Below are 23,623 nucleotides of genomic sequence, written 5' to 3' on the forward strand. Positions count from 1 at the left end.
CCTTTGCATTTTTTTTTTCAACGTTTTATTTATTTTTGGGACAGAGAGAGACAGAGCATGAACGGGGGAGGGGCAGAGAGAGAGAGAGGGAGACACAGAATCTGAAACAGGCTCCAGGCTCTGAGCCATCAGCCCAGAGCCCGACGCGGGGCTCGACTCCCAGACCGCGAGATCGTGACCTGGCTGAAGTCGGACGCTTAACCGACTGCGCCACCCAGGCGCCCCTCTTCTGTATTTTAGATAGCAACTTCTTTCAGATATACGGTTTACAGATATTTTTTCCCATTTGGTAGGCTGCCTTTTCATTTTGCTGATGGTTTCCTTTCTGTGCAGACAAGCCTTTTAGTTTAATGAGTATACTTTGTTTATTTTTGTTTCTGTTGCCTGTGCTTTTGGTATCAGATCTCAAACATCACTGCCAAGACTGATGTCAAGGAGCTTACACCCTATGTTTTCTTTTAGGGGTTTTGTAGTTTCAGGCCTTATACTTAAGTCTTTAATCTATTTCAATTTTTTTGAGTGCTGTAACATAGTGGTCCAATTTCGTTCTTTTGCATGTGGACACCCAGCTTTTCTCAACACCATTTACTGAAGAGATTACCCCTTTCCTATCGTGTATTCTTGTGCCTTTGTCAAGGATTTGTTGACGGTACATGCTTGAATGTATGGGCTGTTTCTGGACACTCTGTTCTGTTTCAGAGCTACAATATAAGGTGGCGATGCTGCTCTGGGTGCACATCTGAAGGAAATGAAACGAGTGTCTCAAAGAGGTGTCTGCCCTTGCACGTTCACAGCAGCATTGTTCGTAATAGCCAAGGCGTGGGGACAACCTAACTTGTTCATCAACAGATGAACAAATGGATACAGAAAATGTGGTATACATATAAACAGTGGAGTATCATTCAGCCGTTGCAAAAACATAGATAAACTTTGAGGACATAATACTAATTACTAAGTCAGGTAGAGAGAGATAAGTACTATATAATCTCCCTTATATGTGGAATATAAAAAGTTTAACTTACAAGAACAGGGAGTAGGATGGTGGTTGCCAGGGGCTGGAGCTGGGAGAAATGGGAGATGATGATCAAAAAACATAAACTTTTCAGTTAACGAGTAAGTTCTGGGGGGGGTCTAATGTATGGCACTGTAATGATGGCTAATAATACCTACCGTCTTGCACACTTGAAAGCAAAAACAAAAACTGAGCAACCACATACATGCACGTAAGCCCAAAAGTGTTTTGCAATGGAAAAAAAAGACCCTCCCCCCGCCCCCAAGAAAGCTGTGTGAATACCATGTTAACAGCATTTCCGCTTAGTTCCGATCGTTTTCCCTGATGTATTTAAAACAACCAAGTAACATTTCAGTAAAGCTGCAGGATATAAAATGAATACGCAGAAATCAGTTGTGTTTCTACACACTAATAACAAATTAGCATAAAGAGAAATTAACAATTGCATTTACAATTGCACCAAAGAGAATAAAATAGTTAGGAATACATTTAACCAAGGAGGTGAAAGACCTGTACTGTGAAACCTATAAAACACTGATGAAAGAAACTGAAGACACAAACAAATGGTGAGACCTTCCATGCTCATGGGCTGAAGGAATTAATATTGTTAAAATGTCCATCCTACCCCCTAAGCAGTTTACAAACTCAATGCAACCTCTCTCAAAATACCAGCAGTGTTTCTTATAGAACTAGGACAAATAATCCTAAAATTGTCTGGAACCACAAAAGACTCAGAGCGATCTTGAGAAAAAACAAGCTGGAGGTATCCCAATCCCAGATTTCAAGATATACTACACAAAGCTGTAGGAATCAAAACTGTATGATATGGGCACAAAAACAGACATATAGACCAATGAACAGAATAGCCCAGAAATAAGCCTATAATGTAGGCACATTTATATGATCAATTAATCTATGACAAAGGAAGTAAGAATAAACAAGGGAGAAAAGACAATGTCTTCAATAAATGGTGGTCCCCACCCCATACATGAAAATACACTCAAAACGGATTAAAGACCTAAATGTAAGAACTGACACCATAAAACTCCTATGAGAAAACAGAGGTAGTAATTTCTTTCACATTGGCCTTGGCCTTTGCTAGATAGGTCTCCTCAGGCAAAGGAAACAAAAGCAAACATGAGACTATTGAGACTACCTCAAAATGAAAGGTTTTGAACATCAAAGGAAACCATCAACAAAACGGCAAGGCAACCTACTGAATGGGAGAAGATATTTGCAAATGACATATCTGACAAGGGGTTAATATCTAAAACATACAAAGAACTTATGCAACTCAACACCACAAAGAACAAATAATCCAATTAAAAATGGGCAGAAGGCCTCAATAAACATTTTCCCAAAGAAGTTATACAGATGGCCAACTGCACATGAAAAGATGCTCAATATCACTCATCATCAGGGAAATGCAAATCAAAACCACAAGGAGATATCACCTCACACCTGTCAGAGAGGATAGAATGAAAAAGGAAAGAAATGAGAGGGGTGAGGACGTAGGGAAAAGAAACCCTCGTGCACTGTCGTGGGGATGTAAGTTGGTAGAGCCACTGTGGAAAATTGTATGGAGGTTCTTCAAAAAAACTAAAACTAAAATTATCACGTGATCCAGTAATTCTACTACTGAGTATTTACCCAAAGAAAACAAAACAAACTAATTCAAAAAGATATATGCACCCCTATGTTTACTGCGGCATTATGTATCATAGCCAAGATATAGAACCAGCCCAAGTGTCCATCCATATAGATGAATGGATACAGGAGAAGTGGTATATATGCACAATGGAATATTACTCAGCCTTAAAAAAGAATGATATCTTACCATTTGCAACAACATGGATGGACCTAGAGGGTGTTATGCTGAGTGAAGTAAGTCATACAGAGAAAAACAAATACCACATGATTTCACTTATATGTGGAATTGAAAACACACAACAATCAAAAAGCAAAAACAGACTCAAATGCAGAGAACAAACTGATGGTAGCCAGAAGGGAAGGGGGTGGGGGACTGGGCACAACGGGGGAAGGGAGTGGGAGATCCAGGCCTCCAGTTATGGAATGAACGGATCGTAGGAATAAAAGGTGCAACACTGAGAATGCAGTCAGTGATACTGTAACAGCACTGTATGGTGACACATGGTAGGTACACTTGTGGTGAGCGTCACAACAGAAAGAGATGTTGCATCACCTTGTACATCTGAAACTAATGTAACATTGTGTGTCGGCTGCACTTCCATAAAATAAATTTTAGAAGAAAGAAAAAATTCGCAACACAAAGAAAATAAAAAAGTAAACAAGACAAAAAAACCAAGTAGCCTGTTCTTGTGTTACACGTCATTAAATGCTACCTTTAAAATTTTTGTTTTCAACGTTTTTTATTTATTTTTGGGACAGAGAGACACAGAGCATGAACGGGGGAGGGGCAGAGAGAGAGGGAGACACAGAATCGGAAACAGGCTCCAGGCTCCGAGCCATCAGCCCAGAGCCCGACGCGGGGCTCGAACTCACGGACCGCGAGATCGTGACCTGGCTGAAGTCGGACGCTTAACCGACTGCGCCACCCAGGCGCCCCTAAATGCTACCTTTTACTGAATTCCTTCAACAAATATAGATTGGACACCTATCACGTATGACTATGACTGTTCTAGGTATTAGACAAGGAATGGGGAGCAAAACCAAGGTAATTAACCACATGAAACTGACATTCTGGTGGGGGAGGGGCAAAGGTTAGGTAACTTAAAAAGGGCATGAGAATGATGGATAGCCATGAAGTGTCGGGAAAGAAATGTGCTCTCTGGTAGAGACCACTTTCCCCCAGTGGGGGAAAGTACACAGAACTTAGGCCATAGAAAAATTATTTGGCCCATAATAAGAACGAAGAAGACCCAACAAGATAGGAAGAAAACAGAAGAATACAGTCAGAAAAGCCACAAGGAGGAGCATCTGGGCGGCTCAGTCGGTTAAGCGTCCGACTTCGGCTCGGGTCATGATCTCACAGTCCGTGGGTTCGAGCCCCGCGTCGGGCTCTGTGCTGACACCTCAGAGCCTGGACCCTGCTTCACATTCTGTGTGTCCCTCTCTCTCGGCCCCTCCCCTGCTCGCATCCTCTTTCTCTCTCTCTCAAAAATAAATAAACATTAAAAAAATAAATTAAGGAAAAAAAAACCCAGAAAAGTCAAAAGGAGATAGTGATTCAAGGAGAGAATAGGTGGTGGGGTTGGCTGTTTGAGATGAAGGAAATTCCATCTAGAAGAATGTCTATTAGACTTAACAGCTGGAGGTCACCGATGACGTTGACAAGTGCAATTTCACGGTAATGTGGAGAAGAAAGCCACCCTGAAGAATATGTGGCCAATCCTGAGAGGTTTTAGTATGAAGAAGAAGAGAGAGACCAGGCATTTGTCAGAGATGGAACACTCTGAAACATGGACAAAAGGAGTTAAAGCAGGTACGTGTGTTGTTGAGGCCAGAGCGCTAAGTCGAGACAGACAGGCGGTGCTTCGTACCCTGAGTCAGGCCTGCTGTGGAACTGAAGGCAGGCCAGGGCTTCCAAGCACTCTGTGGGAGGCAGGTCTATTAGCTTGACTACTGCTGAGGGCCGGACTAAGATGTGTTGGTGCTGTCCTTTCTAGAACCTTCTTTCTGGTCATTACAGCTCAGCCTTTGTGAACCACTCTCAGACTTTTGATAGCCAAGGGCTTATACTCATATAATAAAAGACATTAATTAGCCTCCCTGTGAGGCACAACACCATGATTCCCAAATACATACCCTTTACAAACATACGCCTTCAACAAAGATTTCTCACTCCAGCTTCCAAATACAGTTTAAGTAGAGATTTTTTTTTTATCAACTTTTACTTTTGCAGTTAGTTCTATAAGATTAGAGTACCCATACGAAAAGCGAATATATTTTTTTCAGACAATATTAATTATCCCATATCCCATTTCTCTCATTACTCCCTCCCATTCCCGTACCTGACCTGGTTATTAAGCAACGATTTTAATTATTAATTCCATTCCACAGATTAGGAAATCTGGCCACACAAATGCTGTTTGTCTGAGGTTACAATGTAGCCAGTAGGAGAACTCTTAGAACGTGGGTATCTGCAGTTCCATTAAGAAAATTGGTAACACATTGGGGCGCCTGGGTGGCGCAGTCGGTTAAGCGTCCGACTTCAGCCAGGTCACGATCTCGCGATCTCGCGGGATCTCGTGATCTCGCGGTCCGGGAGTTCGAGCCCCGCGTCGGGCTCTGGGCTGATGGCTCGGAGCCTGGAGCCTGTTTCCGATTCTGTGTCTCCCTCTCTCTCTGCCCCTCCCCCGTTCATGCTCTGTCTCTCTCTGTCCCAAAAATAAATAAACGTTGAAAAAAAAAATTAAAAAAAAAAAAAAAGAAAATTGGTAACACAATTTGGTTCTACACCTAAAAAAGGGCAGGTGGATTTCTTTCGTGTTTTCCTTTTTTAATAAAAGGAGGGAAGAGGAGAGGAGGAGACAAGTTAAGTGTCTACACTCTTCCAAGTGTTATGGTCTAGAACTATTCTGGACATCAATCTAGTGGATATAAAATATCACAGAGCAAATTACCCTTAATGTGCATCATTTCATTTCTACTAATGAAAAATAACAAAAAGGGATATAGGCAGGGCCAGACAATAGCCTTTGTCTTGCAAACTATTTAACTAAAGTATTTGATGTTGAAAAATCATTAAGTATGGACTTTTCTATACATTTTATGAATATCCAAATAACATTATAAATGTATGAAATAAATGTAACTGTAAAAGTGTAAGACAATTTTTTAAATAAACACAAAAAGATTTTCATATGAATAACAACAGATTCTAAGTTTTAAAGAATAAAAAGTATCATCAGTTCAACCATCTATCTACAGTAAGACACACAATCATGTAACTGGCCTTCCCTCCAATCTCCCAAATGACTCGGGATCAAAAGACCTTTACTTACAGATCATTGGAAAGGACCAACCATGCACTGAAGGTCAGAAAATAGGAACCCTAGACACTAGCTGGGCAACCTGTCAGGGCCTCTGTTTACTCATCTGTAAGGTGTAAGGGTTAGAATAAATGATGTCTATGACCTTCCCACTGCTGACATTTTGGAAGCCATATTTGAAAGTCTGCTTTATTTGAAAAGAGGGAAATTTTTATGTTATTTATGAAATGGGCCCATCTCTAACTGGAGAGAGGCCTCAGGGAGGCAGTTCTCTCTCCAAGAACTTCCTAAGTTATCAGCGATATATTTCCTGAAACCCAAATGGCAAACCAGATCCTAGAGCAATTTGCATGTGCATATCAGGAGAAGCATACATGAAGAAAACACCCTCTCAATCTCAATTACAGAAATTCCACACCCCAGTTCTTCAGAGTAGGAAGCATTTAAATGTTCCTAAGAAAGCACAATCTTACCTGGAACCAAGAGACAAAGAAGGAACTTGAAGAGTATCCCTTTTAAGGTTTCTTATTAATCATTTTAAAAGTACATGAAAAGAAGAATTTAAGTGGCTTTGGAAAATGCACCAACTGTAAGATTTTCAAGAAGTGACTTTTTAAAATTTAGTCCTCTATGCATGCTTAGGGATTTTAAATAAATCTGCTCAGTGTCAATATATTAATGTACAACCTCTCAAAGTATACCGTGTGATATGACTGCATGTTATTCAAGGTGAAAGAATTCTGAGGTTCAGTTTTTAATACACTGTCTTTCTTCTCAGAGGACTTCTCAGAGCCTTCAGAAGACTAATAGAAATTTAGAGTTCCTAAAAGAAAGAAAGAAAGAAAGAAAGAAAGAAAGAAAGAAAGAAAGAAAGAAAGAAATTTAGAGTTCTCAAAAAGAAAAGAAAGAAATTTAGAGTTCTCAAAAAAAAATTTAGAGTTCTCAAAAAAAAAATTTAAAAATAAAAAAAAAAAGAAAGAAAGAAATTTAGAGTTCTCCAAAGAAAGGCCTTTGCAGTGCTTTCCTGCTTATGAAAAGCACGGAACACTTTATAGGAATAACATTCTGTGAAACACAGTTTATAAAATTCTGTATCGGGGTTGATGAGAAATCTATAATCTAAACAAGAAGATTAAGAGAAGGCCTCCTCCAGTCTTTTCTTACTGCAACAGATATGCATACAATAAAGGCACTGTCATTTCAGAACACTGATCTTCTCTAAACAGTAGACGAGCTTCAAAGAGAGGGTGATACATGAAAATCCTTGAAAATTAAAAACATTTTTCAAAAAAGACTCTTAACTTGGCCATGATATAGTATGATGTCTTTATTTCCATTTTGACTAACACGATGAAGGAGTCATTGGTGGGGGGGGGGGGGGGGACAGGAGTCAAAAAAGAGAGTAGGGAGAGAAAAAACAATCATTCCATTTAAAAAAAAAATGGATTTATCAGCTATGTGAAGAAACAGCAATTGCACTGGGCCGTGTCCGCATGGTATGTAATGTTCTCCAGCCGGGTTAATTACAGTGTTCTAAATTATTAGCGATCGTAAATTCTAAGAATCCGTACAAAAAGACAAGACTATGATCCAGGCTTTGGAAAAATATTCATGGGAAAACTATTAGAAGGAAAGGCAAATTAAGCTGCCTCCTCCTTTCATAAAAAACTATTCTCTAACAGCCAGCACTGGAACGTGGTCTCAAGTCCTTGGCTGAAACTAGGCATAGGAATCTGACTGGGGCCCAAGTTGGGGGTCAAACGCTACCTAGCTATTAATTCAGTGTCGTAGAACGGAAGAATACGGGGGACTCTTTCCTAACATGCACGCAAGTGTAGCAGATAAAAGAGGGAATACCAAGACTCTAAAATGAACTTTAGAGACAAACACTGTACATACTCAAATAACAGCATACAAAGTAATGGAAAGACTGAAATAGCTTAAGCTGAGAAAAAAAAAAGTTTGTTATATTTGAGAAATAAATATTCATAGTCCCCTAGCTACTAAAATTTTGAGTAGAATTCCTGACGAGACAATGTGTCTTTAGTAAATATGAAAGTGATGCTACAGGATCTTGGTCAAAAATTGCACTGAAATTGAAATTTTAACGGGAGGATTTTTAAAGATGCATCTTCTCTCTCTACAGCAAGGGTTCATGCACTCTGTGATGTGACTGGCCGGAGATGCGGATACAATCTGAGCCCACACAGACCGGGTGGAAGCTAATGGGACTTTGTGGCAAATGAACTCACGACCCAGACCTCATTAGTCATGATCTAACCAACTGAGTCTGTGAGCCATAGAAAATTCATGTTGACACGAGGTATTTACTTGGAATCATTTCTGTATCTAAATGGGCTTTGTAGTTTTAGGAAGTCAACTTTAGACATGTTGTTTTTCCAAGGGTCTGTGAATGAATGAATTCACCGATCTCGCATCTACCTACGGTGTGGATGACCCTAACGGCAGTGGTGGGGTAGTTTTAAAAATGTACAAGGCAAGAGGCAGAATTCAGGGTCAAAAACACGAGTGGAAAACATAAAAAGAATAACCACAGTGCTTAATGTTACAGCAATAACTGAAGTTTACTGTTTCCTATTTATAACAATGCGACACGAAGCGCTTTTGAAAAAAGAACTATCTGCATTTCATAGATGAAAACAGTGAGGCGGGTTGTGTAACTTTCACGAAGCCACATACCAGTAATCTCTCCGCCTTACCTTGGACCAGTGATGAAAAACTGTGTTAGACACCGTCTCAATACCCATTCCAATTGCCCCTTTTCCCCTGCTGCCTTCTGCCATACACACGGAAGCTACAGGCCAGTCTTCCCAGACTCCCTTGCAGCTAACCACCACTTTGTGACACGATTAAGATATAAGGCAAGGGACAGAAGCAAAAGAGAGCTGGACGTTTCTGGGAAAGCCTCCATGTACTTGTGCGTGATGTATATACACATATAAAAATATAAATACACACACACACACACACACACACACACACACACACACACACACACACACATCCTCTTTTTCCTGTCTGAAATGTAAATATGATGATCGCAACCGAAGCAGACATCTCACAGACATACCAGAAAATTGTGGCCCTGATATTCTGCTGTGGCCCTGATTGCTGCGAAACTGATGTCAGCAATAGACTAAAGGAAGCACAGTTCTGGATGTTTCTGGAGGATCATCTCCTGTGGTCTTTTGGTAGCTTACCTCTAGGTTGGCTCAGCAGATCTGAGTTAATCATGTTGCAAGACGAGGCTGATGGCAGAGTGTTTCACAGGCACCAATCCCCACTAAGAAAGCCATCTGTCCCTACTACATACTCACTACCCCTTCTCCCTGGAAATACCTCACTCTGCGAGGCCAGACATCTACTAGAGCAATTCCCATGGTGTAGCCGGGTCCAGTTATGCTCCCTCTGCTATCTGTCAGCTTGTAAGGTTTTCTCCAAGAAGCCTTTGTATTTGCACCGTGTCGTGCTCATGATCTGCACAATATGCTACCTTTGGACTTCTTATGACCTGACGAAAATAAAAGCCCTGATATTTTCAGACTTCTATTTGTCGGATTTGCTGGGATTCTCCACTGACAGAATGCTGTAATATATGTATGATAAAATGCTCCGAAATAAGACAGTAGAGTGGTAACTTAGCCCTCCACTGCAGGGGAGGTGGTTTGTTAAGGCTTTGCCTAGGATGCCTTTACTCTGGGGCTCTCGTGACAGATAAACCACAGGCACGAATGAAATGACAATACAACTGAGTGACCTCCAGCAGTGTCTAGAAACCCCTAACATTTTCCCTGGTAGAATACAAGTCCAATAGACGCAGGTGTATCTATTTCTTTGGTGAAAATGCCAACAGTCCTGTGGGTGTAGGGTAGAGATTCTAAAAGCAGGCTCCATCCAGGAGGCCCTGGTCCCACACAACAAACAGGTAAGAAACAGCCAGTGTCTACAATATGTAAAGAGTTACAGATTCGCTGGACCAGAGAAATTCACGGACCCTTTATTAGGTGCCAATCACCTCAACAGATGCAGAGAAAACAACAAAATGACAACAGTTCCCATTCGGAAAGATTTCTTCCCGGCTCGGTGCCGGAAGTGAAAGTCGGGGTACAGTGTTGTCCATACCCTAAAGGGAGAGGACAAACTAACTGTAGTGGAGAGTGAGGGTCCGTGTCACAAGGCGGGGGAGATGATGAATCAGTGGATAAAGATCACACGAGGCTCCGCGTTGGGGGACTGGATAGAAGGCAAAGAAAACCGCACGTCCAGAAACAGGCTAGTAAGGGTAGTATCTGGGGAAAGATGCACAAAGCTGGTTGTTCCCAGGACAGGTGGGACAGGAAGCTGGACACGAAGGAATGGGGTGAATGCCAAGGGGGAGAGCTGAATTTTATTTCATAGGTAATGGAGGGGTTAAGGCAGCGGGAATGTGGCTAAAAGCGATGAGAACAGAGAAATCAGTCAAGATCAGTGAAGAGCTTTCAGTTTTCTATTGGCTATTGTCTACCAGGCCTTGTGTTAGTTGCTGTAACTGTATTTCCTCAAATCCCCACGCCAAGTAGGGTGAGATTACCATCCTCCCACCTTCCAGGGAAGAAGAATAAAAAGTCATGACTTAGTCACGACTATAAAACTCGTACAGAGTTAAACTAGGGTTCTAAGTTGTTTTGTTACAATAGCAAGAGGTAACATTAACTGAACTCCCGCCACACGTCATGCACTCTTCTGGTGTTCAATTTATTGCGGTGGGAAAAAAAAAAAGAAGAGAGGGACAAAAATCCCTGCCCTTGTGGAGGTTATAGGTTGATGTCCTGGGAACCCACAAAACCAGGAGGTGCAGCAAGAATAAAGAAAGCATAGGTTTTCAACTGGGGGCACACCAACATAGAAGGGAGGCGGGCAGAAGAGAATGAAAGAACTTGAATTCATTTCAGGGACATGCAGAGATTCAACAGATTCCAGATAAACACTCAAGTGGTAAATGAAAACAATACTGGTGACCTGTAATAGTTCTTAGTCTCTTTACCTATAACATCTTGAATCTTAATCCAAGTGGCTGAAAAACACAATTGGTATAAATTTACCAATTTACATTATTGTTGCTGCAAAGGTGATGAGTTCGAGGGGGAGGAGGGGGCGGACAGGAAGGGGGCAAGGACAAGTTCAGACAGGAAAAACAGATTTGAGTATCAGGTATTCTTATGGAGTTTAATAAATGCCCCCAAAAAACTAAGGTCCTCGTTGTGTATTGGCTTACGGACAAAAACATACACAAATCCACCTTACTTATAAAAACAACAAGTATAGGTTTTACAAGGTAGTAAGAAGATACGGAAATCACCAACAAGGAGTAAACAGTTTTGTCATCCTATTGAAAACCATTCAAAGGCCTAACACTTTTCATAATTTGAAATATTCCACTGAGATGAAGGGAGAAGGAAAATCAACAGACATTCTTAACAGACACAGACTAATCTCTAAACATCAGTCTAATCTCAATAACTCTGTTCTGGTAAAAAAAAAAAAAAAAAACTGTGAAAACAAGGGAACCATTTGGGAATAGTGGGATGTGTCAAAGAGTACCATTTCTCTCTAACCAAGCGGGAGAATTGAAAATACTCCCCCACACACACTTACATTGCTCCATTGGTATAGACAGTATCGCTTCCTTCCACATACTGCACCTGGGCTGGGTACACATGCTGTACCTGCTGTACGGTCTGGACCTGCTGTACCTGGAAAACAAATATTAGGAGCACCGTAAGAAGCAGATACAACGAACACACAGCCACGGCGTTAGATTTGCCTCAAGGATTTCTCTGGGGTGTTAAAACCTAGGAGCTTCAAGGTAAGTGCACGGTGGGTCCAAATCAACCGAAGCAATTACGTTGGATACGTTCTACACCATTTCTGCAGGTGTAGGTTGTGGACGTACGTACTCCAAATATTTAGGGTGAAAAAATCTGGAAGCTCCTCACTTATTTTGATAATCTGTGAAGTTCTCTTCAGTCGGTCTGCTAAAGCTAAGTTCATTTTTCAATTTAAAAAATTCACGGGACACCTGGCTGGCTTAGTCAGCAGAGCACGCGACTCTTGATCTCGGGGTCATGGGTTGGAGCGCCGGGTTGGGCATAGAGACGACTTCCAAAAAATTAAAAGATAAAATGAAATAATTCACGACGGCAAATTTCATACACTCAAATGTAGAAAAAATACTACCATGAACCCCCTGGGCTCATCAAGATAAATAACTGCTACCAGCCCTCCCCTTTTAACCCCTTATAGGATTATTTAAAAGCAAGTGCAGAGATTTTTATCACTTCACTGGGAAAGATTTCATTTGGCCTCTGAGAGAGAAGGGCTATTTTTAACATGAACACGATACTAGTATTACACATAAAACATTAACAATTCTAGGATATCATCTAAAATCCAGTCATTGTTAGATTCTAACTATTCCAACTTGAGCAAACCCAACTGTAATGTATAAACTGTATTTTGTATATTAGATATGTAACATAGAAATTCATTTTCATTTTAAAATTTCACTTGGGTTTGCTCAAGTCAGGATCCAAACAAGGTCTGCATATTATATTTGGTTTATATTTCCTATCATTCTCCTCTAATCTCTAACAATCTCCCATCCTTCTTATCCTTGACTATTATTTATTGAAGAAACTGGATTATTTGTCTTGTAGAATTTCTAGAATTCAAGACTTGGCTGATAGCATCCCTGAGGTGTCATTTAATAAATTCCTCTATCTCCCGTATGACCTATAAACTGGTAGTTAGACTGAGGGCCTTGCACGGGTTCAATATTTGAAAAGCTGTGTACTACCTGTCACGTCACATCAGGTGCTAACAACTGGCTGTCTCTCCTTCCGCAGTGTGACATATACTCGGTGGGGTCAGGTGTGGTCATCTACATCCACTCATCCTCTTCATGTTTTACCTGACAATATTAGTAGCCACTGAGGATCATTTCCTAGGGCTAGTTTTGCAATTCATAAAGGCTGTAACTTTGGTAGTCTGATTCTATTATTCCTTCTGCATGTATTAGTAGGCTTCCATAAAGAAATTCCCCTCATTAATTATCTGGTTGCTTTGAAAGAAGGTTCGTATAGGAAGAAGATAAATACTCGATTCTTCTTCTTAGCAATACTCAGAATAAGGATTTATCGCTCCCTTCCAAGGTAAGCAATGTGGTTTGGGGGCAGTTTGGTCTGTATCTTCATGATTCTTGGCTGTTAAGCATATCTGATGTTTTCCAATCACACCAGGGTTTTGGTGTGGGGGGAGGGAGAGCGATAAATTGTCCCTTCTCTTGACCCATGGTAGTCCCTTCAAACCGGATTCTGGATCTCGTGACATGATCACAGTAATCTTTCTTACCTCCCTTGCTTTCTGCTGTGATAAGATATTCTACACTTATCTCTTACATTTTCTGTCCTAGATCTAGAAGCAACCATCTCTTCCAACAGCCTGGCTCCTAGTAGTTAGGAGTAATGTAAATACGTAAAAACTGCTTAGGAAGGCAATTTACAAACAGACAAACCATTTGCAAACTCTGTGATTTCGTCTATTTCTATGTCTACTTACCCACGGAAAAGTTGCTGGACAGTATTATTAAAAGATACTGTTTATAAGAGCAAAAAGTTAGAAAGGAAAACCTCAATGTCTGAAAAGCAGAGTGATTAATTAGAAGAAAGCCCTTCTGTAGATTATATGGCTAATGTTAAAAAACAAAACCGGATTCAAATTGATATGTAAGAGCTCTAACATGTTATCACGTAAAAAAAAGTACGTTGCAAAACAAAGCTTGCAGAATTTCTTTATGTTTAAAAATACGCATGTATCTAATTTGTGTGGACATGCATATATAAATGTATACAAGTATATAAACGAAAACAGCAAGGATTCACATCAAACTCCCAAAAATGGTTACTCTGTTGAGTGACATAAAATGAGACGGGAGAGGTGAGGTAACTAGCGTCTTTTATTTTGCACATTTATATTACTCTTGGAAATTGTAAAATGAAAATGAATTCCTATGTTTCATACATAATATATAAAATACATCAATCAATATGTGGAAGAAGGACTTCCAATTCTGGCTATGATGAAATCAATACTATTAGAAATGCCCTCCCCGCACCAAACAAGAAGGAAGCTGGACACAATATGTAAAACAATGTTTTCAGTCATTTGAGAAAAGACATCATAACAGCGTGATCCTTCAAAAGTAGAGAAACAAACAAGGTCACCCTTTAACGATCCCAGCTTTTGAAATGGAGGCATTTCCCAGACCGCTGAGCGGGAAGGGAGGAACCAAGTAGAGCACTGTGATCTCACTAAGGGGAGGAGACAGCTATCAGAACTGGGGAGGCTGGGGCAGCTGGAATTTGGGAGCACCAGCAGAGAGCACATTAAGCAGAGAAAGAGATCCAGAAATACTGAAAGAGATCGCCTCAAGTCTGATGCTGAATATGAAACTGCACACGTGTAGGGCACAGAGATATTCAGGTTCTAACCAGACAGAGTGAGGTGACCTTATTGAACATCCAGGGCATTCTGTAGAAACACCAGAAGAGCAAAGCCCTAGTAGTCGGGCTTAACTAGCTCTAGAGTAAGACTACTTCAGGGCCATCTTAATAAAACCGAGAAATAAGCCTTGAAAAGATCCAGCTGATTCACTTAACTGCCTATACAAAACAAAGTTTAAAGCTTTAAAAGGAAGACAGCAAAATCCAGACATACAAAACTGTAAGAATCAAAATGTCTGGTACCCAATAAAAAATGACTAGACATGGGAAGGAGCAGGAAAATGTGACCTACAAATAGGAGGAAAAAAAAAATCAATCAATAGAAACAGATATAGAGGGGCGCCTGGATGGCTCAGTCGGTGAAGCGTCCGACTTCGGCTCGGGTCACGATCTCGCGGTCCGTGAGTTCGAGCCCCGCGTCAGGCGCTGTGCTGACCGCTCAGGGCCTGGAGCCTGCTTCGGTTTCTACGTCTCCCTCTCTCTGTGACCCTCCCCCGTTCACGCTCTGTCTCTGTCTCAAAAAATAAATAAACATTAAAACAATTTTTTTAAAAAAGAAACAGGGGCGCCTGGGTGGCGCACTCGGTTAAGCGTCCGACTTCAGCCAGGTCACGATCTCGCGGTCCGTGAGTTCGAGCGCCGCGTCAGGCTCTGGGCTGATGGCTCGCAGCCTGGAGCCTGTTTCCGATTCTGTGTCTCCCTCTCTCTCTGCCCCTCCCCCGTTCATGCTCTGTCTCTCTCTGTCCCAAAAATAAATAAAAAACGTTGAAAAAAAAAATTTAAAAAAAAAAAAAAGAAAGAAACAGATATAGAAATGAAAGAGAGGAAGGGGCAGAGACTTTAAGATGGTTATAAATAGAAAAGATTTAAAGGAAAGCACAAATATGATGAGAAAAAAAGAAAGAAGCTATGCGGAACCAAGTAGAATACTGAAAAGTACCAGTTGAAAGACATAATATCTGAAGAGAAAAATTCACTCACCGGGTTTAAGAGCAGACTATATAATGCAGAGGCAAAGACCAATTTGAAAATCTAGCAATAAAAACTATCTTCCATGAAGAAGAGAGACAACAAAAGAAATGAGGAACAGAGAATCAGTGAACAACGGGACAACATGAAATGGTCAAACATAATGCAATTGGAGTCACAGAAGAAGAACAGAAAACGTAAGTTGAAGAAAGAGCAGCAGAAACTTTTCCATATTTGATTCAAACTGTAAACACGCGGATCTAAGCTCACTATACACAAATATATAGACAAAGAAAACCACATCAAAGTATATCACCACTAAAAGTGTTACAAATAGGGGCGCCTGGGTGGCTCGGTCAATTGAGCGTCCAACTCTGGTTCGGGTGATGACCTCGCGGTTCATGGGTTCAAGCCCCGCGTCAGGCTCTGTGCTGACAGCTCGGAGCCTGGAACCTGCTTTGGATTCTGTGTCTCCCTCTCTTTCTCTCTCTCTGTCCCCCTCCCCTGCTTGCACTCTGCTCTCTCTCTCTCTCTCTCTCAAGTAAATAAGCATTAGAAAAAATACTTTAAATAAATAATAAAAGTGCTAGAAATCAATTGTAAGGAGAAAAATGTTTAAGCAGGCAGGAAAAGGACACATTGTAGACAGGACACCACATATGAGAAGGAGTGGAAGATCCCCAGTTAGAAATAACGCACGCACAAGCCAAATGACATCTTTAAAGGCGTGAGGAGAAAAAAATCTCAACCTAGACTTCCATAGCCAGGGAGGTGTCCCACCAAAATGAAGCAGAAATCTTTTTTCAGGCAGAAGCTGAGCAAATTCCTCTCCAGCAGACCGACCTCCGGTGGAGCTAATGACAAAGGAAGTTTTTAGAGCTGAAGAAAAATAAAACAGATGGAAACTGGGGTCTATACAAAGGAAATGAGGGTCACTAGGTGTAACAGGTTTGCAGGCAAGTGAAAGCGTTTCTCCTTTGTTTCCTCATCTTTTAATTTCTATAAAATATAACTGACTATGTAAATATGATAACAACGTGTAATGGAGTTCGCCACAGATGTAGAAGTGAAATGTACGTATCACTAAAATAGCACAAAGGACGGAAGAGGGAAATGCAAACAGGCTTTCGTAATATTCTTTATGTTAAGTGGTATAATGTTACATGAACACAGGTTATGACAAACTATGATAAGTACAAAAATCCTGGAACAAAATATTAAATTTAAAAAATAGTATAGCCAACAGCGGAGATGAAATATAATAGTGAAAAACATTTAATGCATCCAAGAGAAGGCAGAAGCAGAGGAAATGGAAGAGCAAATGGAACAAATAGGAAAAAAATAACAAGAAGCTAGAATTAAATGCAACCATATTGATAATCATAGTCAATATTCAACGTTTGAATCTCGATTGTCAGAATAGGTAGACGTGTGAAACCCAACTATATGCTCTCCATCAAAACACACTTTAGACATACAGAGACAGAAAGGTTAAAAAAAAAAAAAACCCAAAAGAATACAGAAGAGATAAACTTTGCAAAGAGCAATCATAAGAAAAATGGAGCAGTTCTATTAGTATCAGCCAAGGTAGATTTCCAGACAAAGAAAATAACTGAAGATAAAGAAGACTATTTCATCCATAAAATTCTCAAGAAGAAATATCCTGTGTTTGCATCTAAGAACAGTGTTTCAAAATACATGAAGCAAAACCAGAGAGAATTGAAAGAAGAAATAGGCAACCCACAGTCACAACTGGAGATTTCAACATCCTTCTCTCCACAGTTGACAAGAAAGACAGAAAATCAGGAAGGACACTCAAGTTATCAACCGACCTGACCTAATGGCTTTCACACGGCATCCACAGAATAGCAGAGAGATACTCACGCTTGCTAGTGTATGTGAGTAGGAAGCATGAAAGCTGAAATGCTGAAAAAGAAAACAAACCCTAACGAATCTAAAAGAATTAAAGCAAGAGAGTAAATTCTTTCAGCCAAAGAATTCAATTTGAAGTCAATGATGGAAAGGTATGTGGAAAACACTCAAAGATGTATATGAAGAACAAAAAATACACTTTAGCCTACAGAGTCACAGAGAGAAAACTCACGAGAGAAATTTAAAACTATTTGCAGTTGAATGACGATGAAAATACAATCCATGGAAAGCTGTGGAGTGCAGGTACAGCTAGGCGTCAAGGGAAATTTATAGTTTTACATATTTTTATTAGGGGAAAAAAAATCTCCAATATAATAGATCTAAAGTTTCAACTTGAAGACGCTAGAAAATAAAGAACAAATGAAACTTCAGTAAGGAGGAGAAAGGAAATAAAGGGCAAACAATCGATGAAACAGACACCTGAAAAACAATAGAAAAAAAAATCAATGAAATTTTAAACATGAAAGTAGTTTTAGGAGAAAAGTAAAGAAGACAAACTATGAATACTAGGAATGAAAGAGGAAATGCACCCGAAAGACAAAAAGAAAAATGGATAATAAAGACAACTTAATGTCAACAAATTCAACTACTTGGATTAAATGGAGAAAGTCCTTTAAAGACAAAATAGCAGGGTGACTGGGTGGCTCAGTGGGTTGAACGTCAGCTCGGGTCATAATCTCACAAACTCCTGAGTTCGAGTCACACAACGGGCTCTGTGCCGACAGCTCAGAGCCTGGAGCCTGCTTTGGATTCTTGTGTCTCCCTCTCTCTGGGCCGCCCCCCCCCCCCCCGGGTCTGTCTCTCTCTGTCTCAAAAATAAATATAAAAATAAAAAAAAAAAAAAAAAAAAAAAGGGGAAAGCAGCATCCTACAAGCATTTCATCACCATTCCCAGTAAGAGTATTTTCCATTTATCTTGGTGAAGTCTATTAAATGTCACCTTTTACTGCCTACCCTATCAAAGTTCTTGGGGAAAGGAAAAAGATGATCAAATAAATTCTACGGGAAATTAATTTTCTTTTAACTTCACTGTCTTTCTCAAAAGAAATTCAGTTGCATTTCCAAAGACAAATGTTTTTCACCACTTTCGAATTGTGATGAACAACAAAGAGGTGAAAATGTGAACTGCAAAGAGATGGACAAGGTAGAATTAGTAGGAACAATGAACTATTTCTATAGTGAACTGTTCAATGAATAGAATTGACCTTGAGCTAATTTCTGAAAGGTTACCTAGTACACCAGAATGTTGGCAGTAATGAGGTCTAACTACAGCATTCTCTACCAGAAATTTAAACATTCTCTGTCAAACGAAGAGGGGAAAACTCCCATAAAATATAAATATATGCAACAATAGATTTACATTCATAGACACTACATGAATTAAGCAACTTACCCCTGTATCCTACTGATAACACATTTATTTTATTTTTTATTTTTTTTTTTAATTTTTTTTTCAACGTTTTTATTTATTTTTGGGACAGAGAGAGACGGAGCATGAACGGGGGAGGGGCAGAGAGAGAGGGAGACACAGAATCGGAAACAGGCTCCAGGCTCTGAGCCATCCGCCCAGAGCCCGACGCGGGGCTCGAACTCACGGACCGCGAGATCGTGACCTGGCTGAAGTCGGACGCTTAACCGACTGAGCCACCCAGGCGCCCCATACTGATACACATTTAAATGGAAGCACCTCTTACTACTATTCACACATGAACTTGCTTACTTTTGTACATTTTTATAATTCTTATTATTTATCAAGAAGTGAATACCAAAACAAAGTACAAACCACAGGAAAATTTCGACAGAGTCAGTTGGTATATTTTGCGGACAAATTTATACAAGATGTTGCTTTGGATGTGCTTCAAAAAAATTAATAATAAAATGAATCACACTTCAAAACAAATCCTTTTCGATAGTAAATGAAATCATTTTTAATTGTTAAGCTTATTGGTCAGCTAAGAATAACAGTAATTTCTTCGTAAAAATGTCTTTGTTCTGTCAAGATGTTCACTGCCTTTCTAAGAGCATTCCTTATACACTTGGTTGGGACCAAACATTGCAAACCTTAGCACAGGCGGTCCTCCTAGACTTACGACAATCCAATAGGCAATAGGCACTCAGTAGAAACCATACTTTGAATTTTCAATTTCAGTCTTCTCCCGGGCTCAAGATAAGTGCTACCATGCTTTCTTCGTGACTCTGGGCAGGGTGGCTGCAGTCCTGTCGGCCACACGATCATGGGGGTAAACTGATACATTCGCCATTCCATACCCAACATCTATTGTGCTTTTCTTTTAAAAAAAAATTTTTTTTTAATGTTTATTTATTTACTTATTTTGAGAGAGAGAGAGAGAGAGAGAGAGAGAGAATGAATGAGCAGGGGAGGGGCAGAGAAAGAGGGAGATATAGAATCCGAAGCAGGCTCCAGGTTCTGACCTGTCAGCACAGAGCCAGATGTGGGGCTTGAGCTCACGAACCGCGAGATCATGACCTGAGCCGAAGTCGGATGCTTAAACAACAGAGCCACCCAAGCGTCCCCCTACTGTTCCATTTCAGTGCACTCAATATGCTACATGATAAAGCAGTCAACACTTTCTTATAAAGCAGGTTTCGTGTAAGAGGACTTTGTTCAATTGTAGGCTCATGTAAGTGTTCTGAGTATATTTAAGGCAGGCTGGGCTAACGATGTCTGGTAGGTTAGGTGTCTTAAACTCATATCTGACTTAGGATATTTTCGACTTATGATGCGTTTTACGTGCATGTAACCCCATCGTAAGTCAGGGAAGATCTATACGAGAACTGTCAAAAACCGCATTAAGATGTCTTTAAAAGACATGTGCACAAGAGATGTGCAAGAGCTCTTAGCGGATTAAAAACATGGGATATTAGAGTAGCGACGTTACAGGATGCTATGTGAGTGACCAAGGTGAAACAGAAGGAAAAGAAAGAATCCACATCGGAACAGCTATTAATAAAAGGACAGTAGGGAAGAGTAAGACATCCAGAGTAGCGGCAGAGAATCAATTAGAAAAGCAACCTTGTGAGGAAAGAGAAGTAACAGAACTCATTCAGTATTTTTGGACCGGTAAAACTGTCGGGAATTGAAGGGACTGAGAAAAGAGAAAGTCATAAAGTTGAGAGAGCACGGTGTGGGTATGCTAGACGGGAAGGCTCAAGGAAAGAAAGAGTGTAAGGGAAAAACTAATTTCCTTAACACACACAGGTAAGGGAAACAGGAATCAGGAACCTGAAACCATTTTCTTTAGTCTTGGTTAAAAGTAAGTTAAAGGAGATGTCAACAGGGCTATTTACTACATCTGGCAAGGAAGAACCCTACAAATATCGTGAATGTTCAAAATGATTTGCAAGTAAAAGAGGTTTATAACAGGATCACAGTGAACATGGTTAAGTGACAGGACAGACTGGGGGGGAAAAACGTCACTTAAATCTCTCTCGTGGGGTTTACTGAGAAAAACAAGAAGTTTCCCTAGATCTTTAAGATTTGTTCACCAAGTTCTTCTGCGATAGAACTTGCAATGAGGACCACAGATCTAGGAAAGGAAGCCCTTCCACATCAAAGAATGCAGTGAACCTGAACTACTGGAAAACAGGGTGGTAGTAATTTAAATGACAGAATTCATTTTACCTAGAAAATGGAATCTGTTCACTTACACTGTAAACTCACTCACTGGCCCTGTGTTACTTGACTCTCTCACTTATAAACTGTGTAGCTTCTTCTGTTTTTCAGAAACACTCAGATTTTGGGATATCGTTTTTCTCTCGTAGTAGACTTACAGTAAATAAATGATGGAGCACATTTGAATCCAATAAACATCACAAAGCCTACTTCTTCAACAGGGCTAGGGTTCAACATGAAACTTTAGCTTTATAGGAATTTTTTGCCAAACTGCATGGTTGCTACGGGCAACTACAAGTTGTTAGGAAAATGTAAGAATTATTGTTATACTTGGACTTCAAGTAGAATCATATGAACACTCAAGTGGTGGTAAATACAGTCCTGCCCGCACTTCTGATGATATGACAATAGGGGACTCAATTTGGAGTGAATTAGTTCAATCATCCCCGACTGTCTATGATGTATCTCCCAAACAATCACCTATCTATCTGACTAGTAGCAAAGAGCAGAAGCTACTGGAGAGGGGTAAAGCAAGTTTCCAAAGGCCGGAGTGTTTCTGGGAGGAGGGAGGCGACTCAGAACAAATTTACTTTAGAACAATTTCTCAAAGACATACTCGATGGATCTTACATGCAATGTATCAACCTGTTTTTGTGAGTCAAAAGGAGAATGTAACAACTACTTCCTACGGGTAGAGGGCACTTTCTTTTTCAATTTAATTAATTAATTATTAATTAATTTTTCTCAAAGCAGAGTTGATGCGCAATGTTACGTTAGTTTCAGGTATACGACCTAGAGATTCGACAAGTCTGCAGTCATGCTAGGCTCACCAAAAGTGCAGTTACCACGTGATATGGTACAATCCTATGACCATATCATTGACTATATTCCCTGTGCTGTGCCTTTCATCCCCATGACTCACTTATTCCATAAGTACCGGAAACCTGTATCTCTCTCTCCCCTTCCCCCATTTTGCCCATCCCCCGCCCCGTTGCCTCTGGCAACCACCAGTTCTCCGTATTTATGAGTTTGTTTTTGCTTGAGGAACACTTTTTTATTATGATTACAACGCTGTCTTAAACATTATTTCCCTTGGGGCCCAGCAGGCCTCACCGATACTAAGATTCTACTAAACAAAGTAATAATTTCCGGGGGGGCGGGGGTGGGGAGGAATTTGCTAAATAATAGCCTGGTGACCAGAAAGAGCAAATGAGCTAAGGACACCAAGTTTACTGAATTTACGGCAGCATTAGGAGAGGCCTTTGAACCAGAAAGATCCTCCAGTCTTTCTTGTAATAAATGAAACTACAGAAACATAAAATATCAGTAAACGTAAGCAGCGCCATCAGAAGATCTACTTCCACTGAAATCAAGTTTAGAATATGCACTTTCAATGTATTTTCTGGTGCAAATACAAAGATACAGATTCATACCTGCTCTGGGTGTCTATGATAATGATGCATCTTTCCAGGAGGAGGGATGCTCACTCCCCTGGGAGGGAGTGCTGGGAATTAGGAGAATGAGTTCTTAAGTGTTGCGAGCCGAAGCGGTGTGACCTGAGTTAACAGAACTTCTTAGTTATAGATGGTTGTTAAGCTGGTGCTGAGACCATTAATAGTGATATGCACAGCATTTCACTGGATCCTCACCAAACTCCTGAGATGAAATAAAGGTCACAGGCATTTTTATCCCCGTTTTATAAATGGTACCGTAAATACAAAGACATGGTGATAACCCGAAGACGTGATCAATGACAGGCAGCAGTGACTCCAATCCTTGAATTCTTTCCTCACGTTTGTGTTTCCCGCGGGTTTAATGACCCTGGTGGTACAGAGGCAAGGCATTAAATAATTATGAACCATACCCGCTAAGAACTTACTCCATTTTCAATGATCTTTAAATCACTCTGATAAGGAAAACGTCTCAGTCTCTACCACTTGTGACACTTAATCTCACTCTTTTTAAAGGACAGTGAGCTTTGGTGTTGGTTACTGTCAAACAAGAGCAGCCAGTCAAATCATATGATGCTATTTCATATTTACTTTATTCCATTTATGTCAAGAGATACTACTTTTTCATTTTACACAGAAATGTAAGAGTTTCTTTTTAAATGAATTCATTTAAGTGATTTTATAGAAAACTAGGAAGTAAAAAATATATATATAGGGGCGCCTGGGTGGCTCAGTCAGTTAAGCGTCCGACTTCGGCTCAGGTCACGATCTTGCGGTTCATTGAGTTCGAGCCCCACATCGGTCTCTGTGCTGACAGCTCAGAGCCTGGAGGCTGCTTCAGGTTCTGTGTCTCCCTCTCTCTCTGCCCCTCCCTTGCTCACGGTCTGTCTCTCTCTGTCTCACAATAATAAATAAACGTTAAAAAAATTTTAATATATATATATATATCAGACTCGGGATGGAGCAAAACCCTGAGGCAGTTTGCAAAAGACAAAACAAATGCACACTATAAATCACTCTTAATAAAGGCAGTAATATCAGAGGACTTTCCACTTTAGAGAGATTTACATTTCATACATGAATTAAAACAG

The 23,623-nt window shown here is 40.3% G+C and overlaps 1 protein-coding gene across 11 annotated transcripts in view; it reads right to left on the reverse strand.

Moving 5' to 3' along the window:
- Nucleotides 1-23,623, reverse strand: part of RFX3 (regulatory factor X3) — a 299,217-nt gene that overhangs the window by 114,633 nt on the left and 160,961 nt on the right. For 9 of the 11 annotated variants that reach the window (XM_040449451.1, XM_040449449.1, XM_040449453.1 and 6 more), the window contains 2 exons: nucleotides 11,641-11,738; nucleotides 1,023-1,061 (listed from right to left, as the gene is read on the reverse strand). In XM_040449451.1, the coding sequence (XP_040305385.1) occupies nucleotides 1,023-1,061; nucleotides 11,641-11,738 (137 nt within the window). The remainder of the gene's footprint in view (nucleotides 1-1,022; nucleotides 1,062-11,640; nucleotides 11,739-23,623) is intronic. The other 2 variants (XM_040449457.1, XM_040449450.1) reach the window with 1 other exon arrangement.

This window comes from Herpailurus yagouaroundi, unplaced genomic scaffold (assembly GCF_014898765.1).
Source record: "Herpailurus yagouaroundi ecotype Mexico unplaced genomic scaffold, PumYag 199, whole genome shotgun sequence".
Lineage (NCBI taxonomy): Eukaryota > Metazoa > Chordata > Mammalia > Carnivora > Felidae > Herpailurus > Herpailurus yagouaroundi.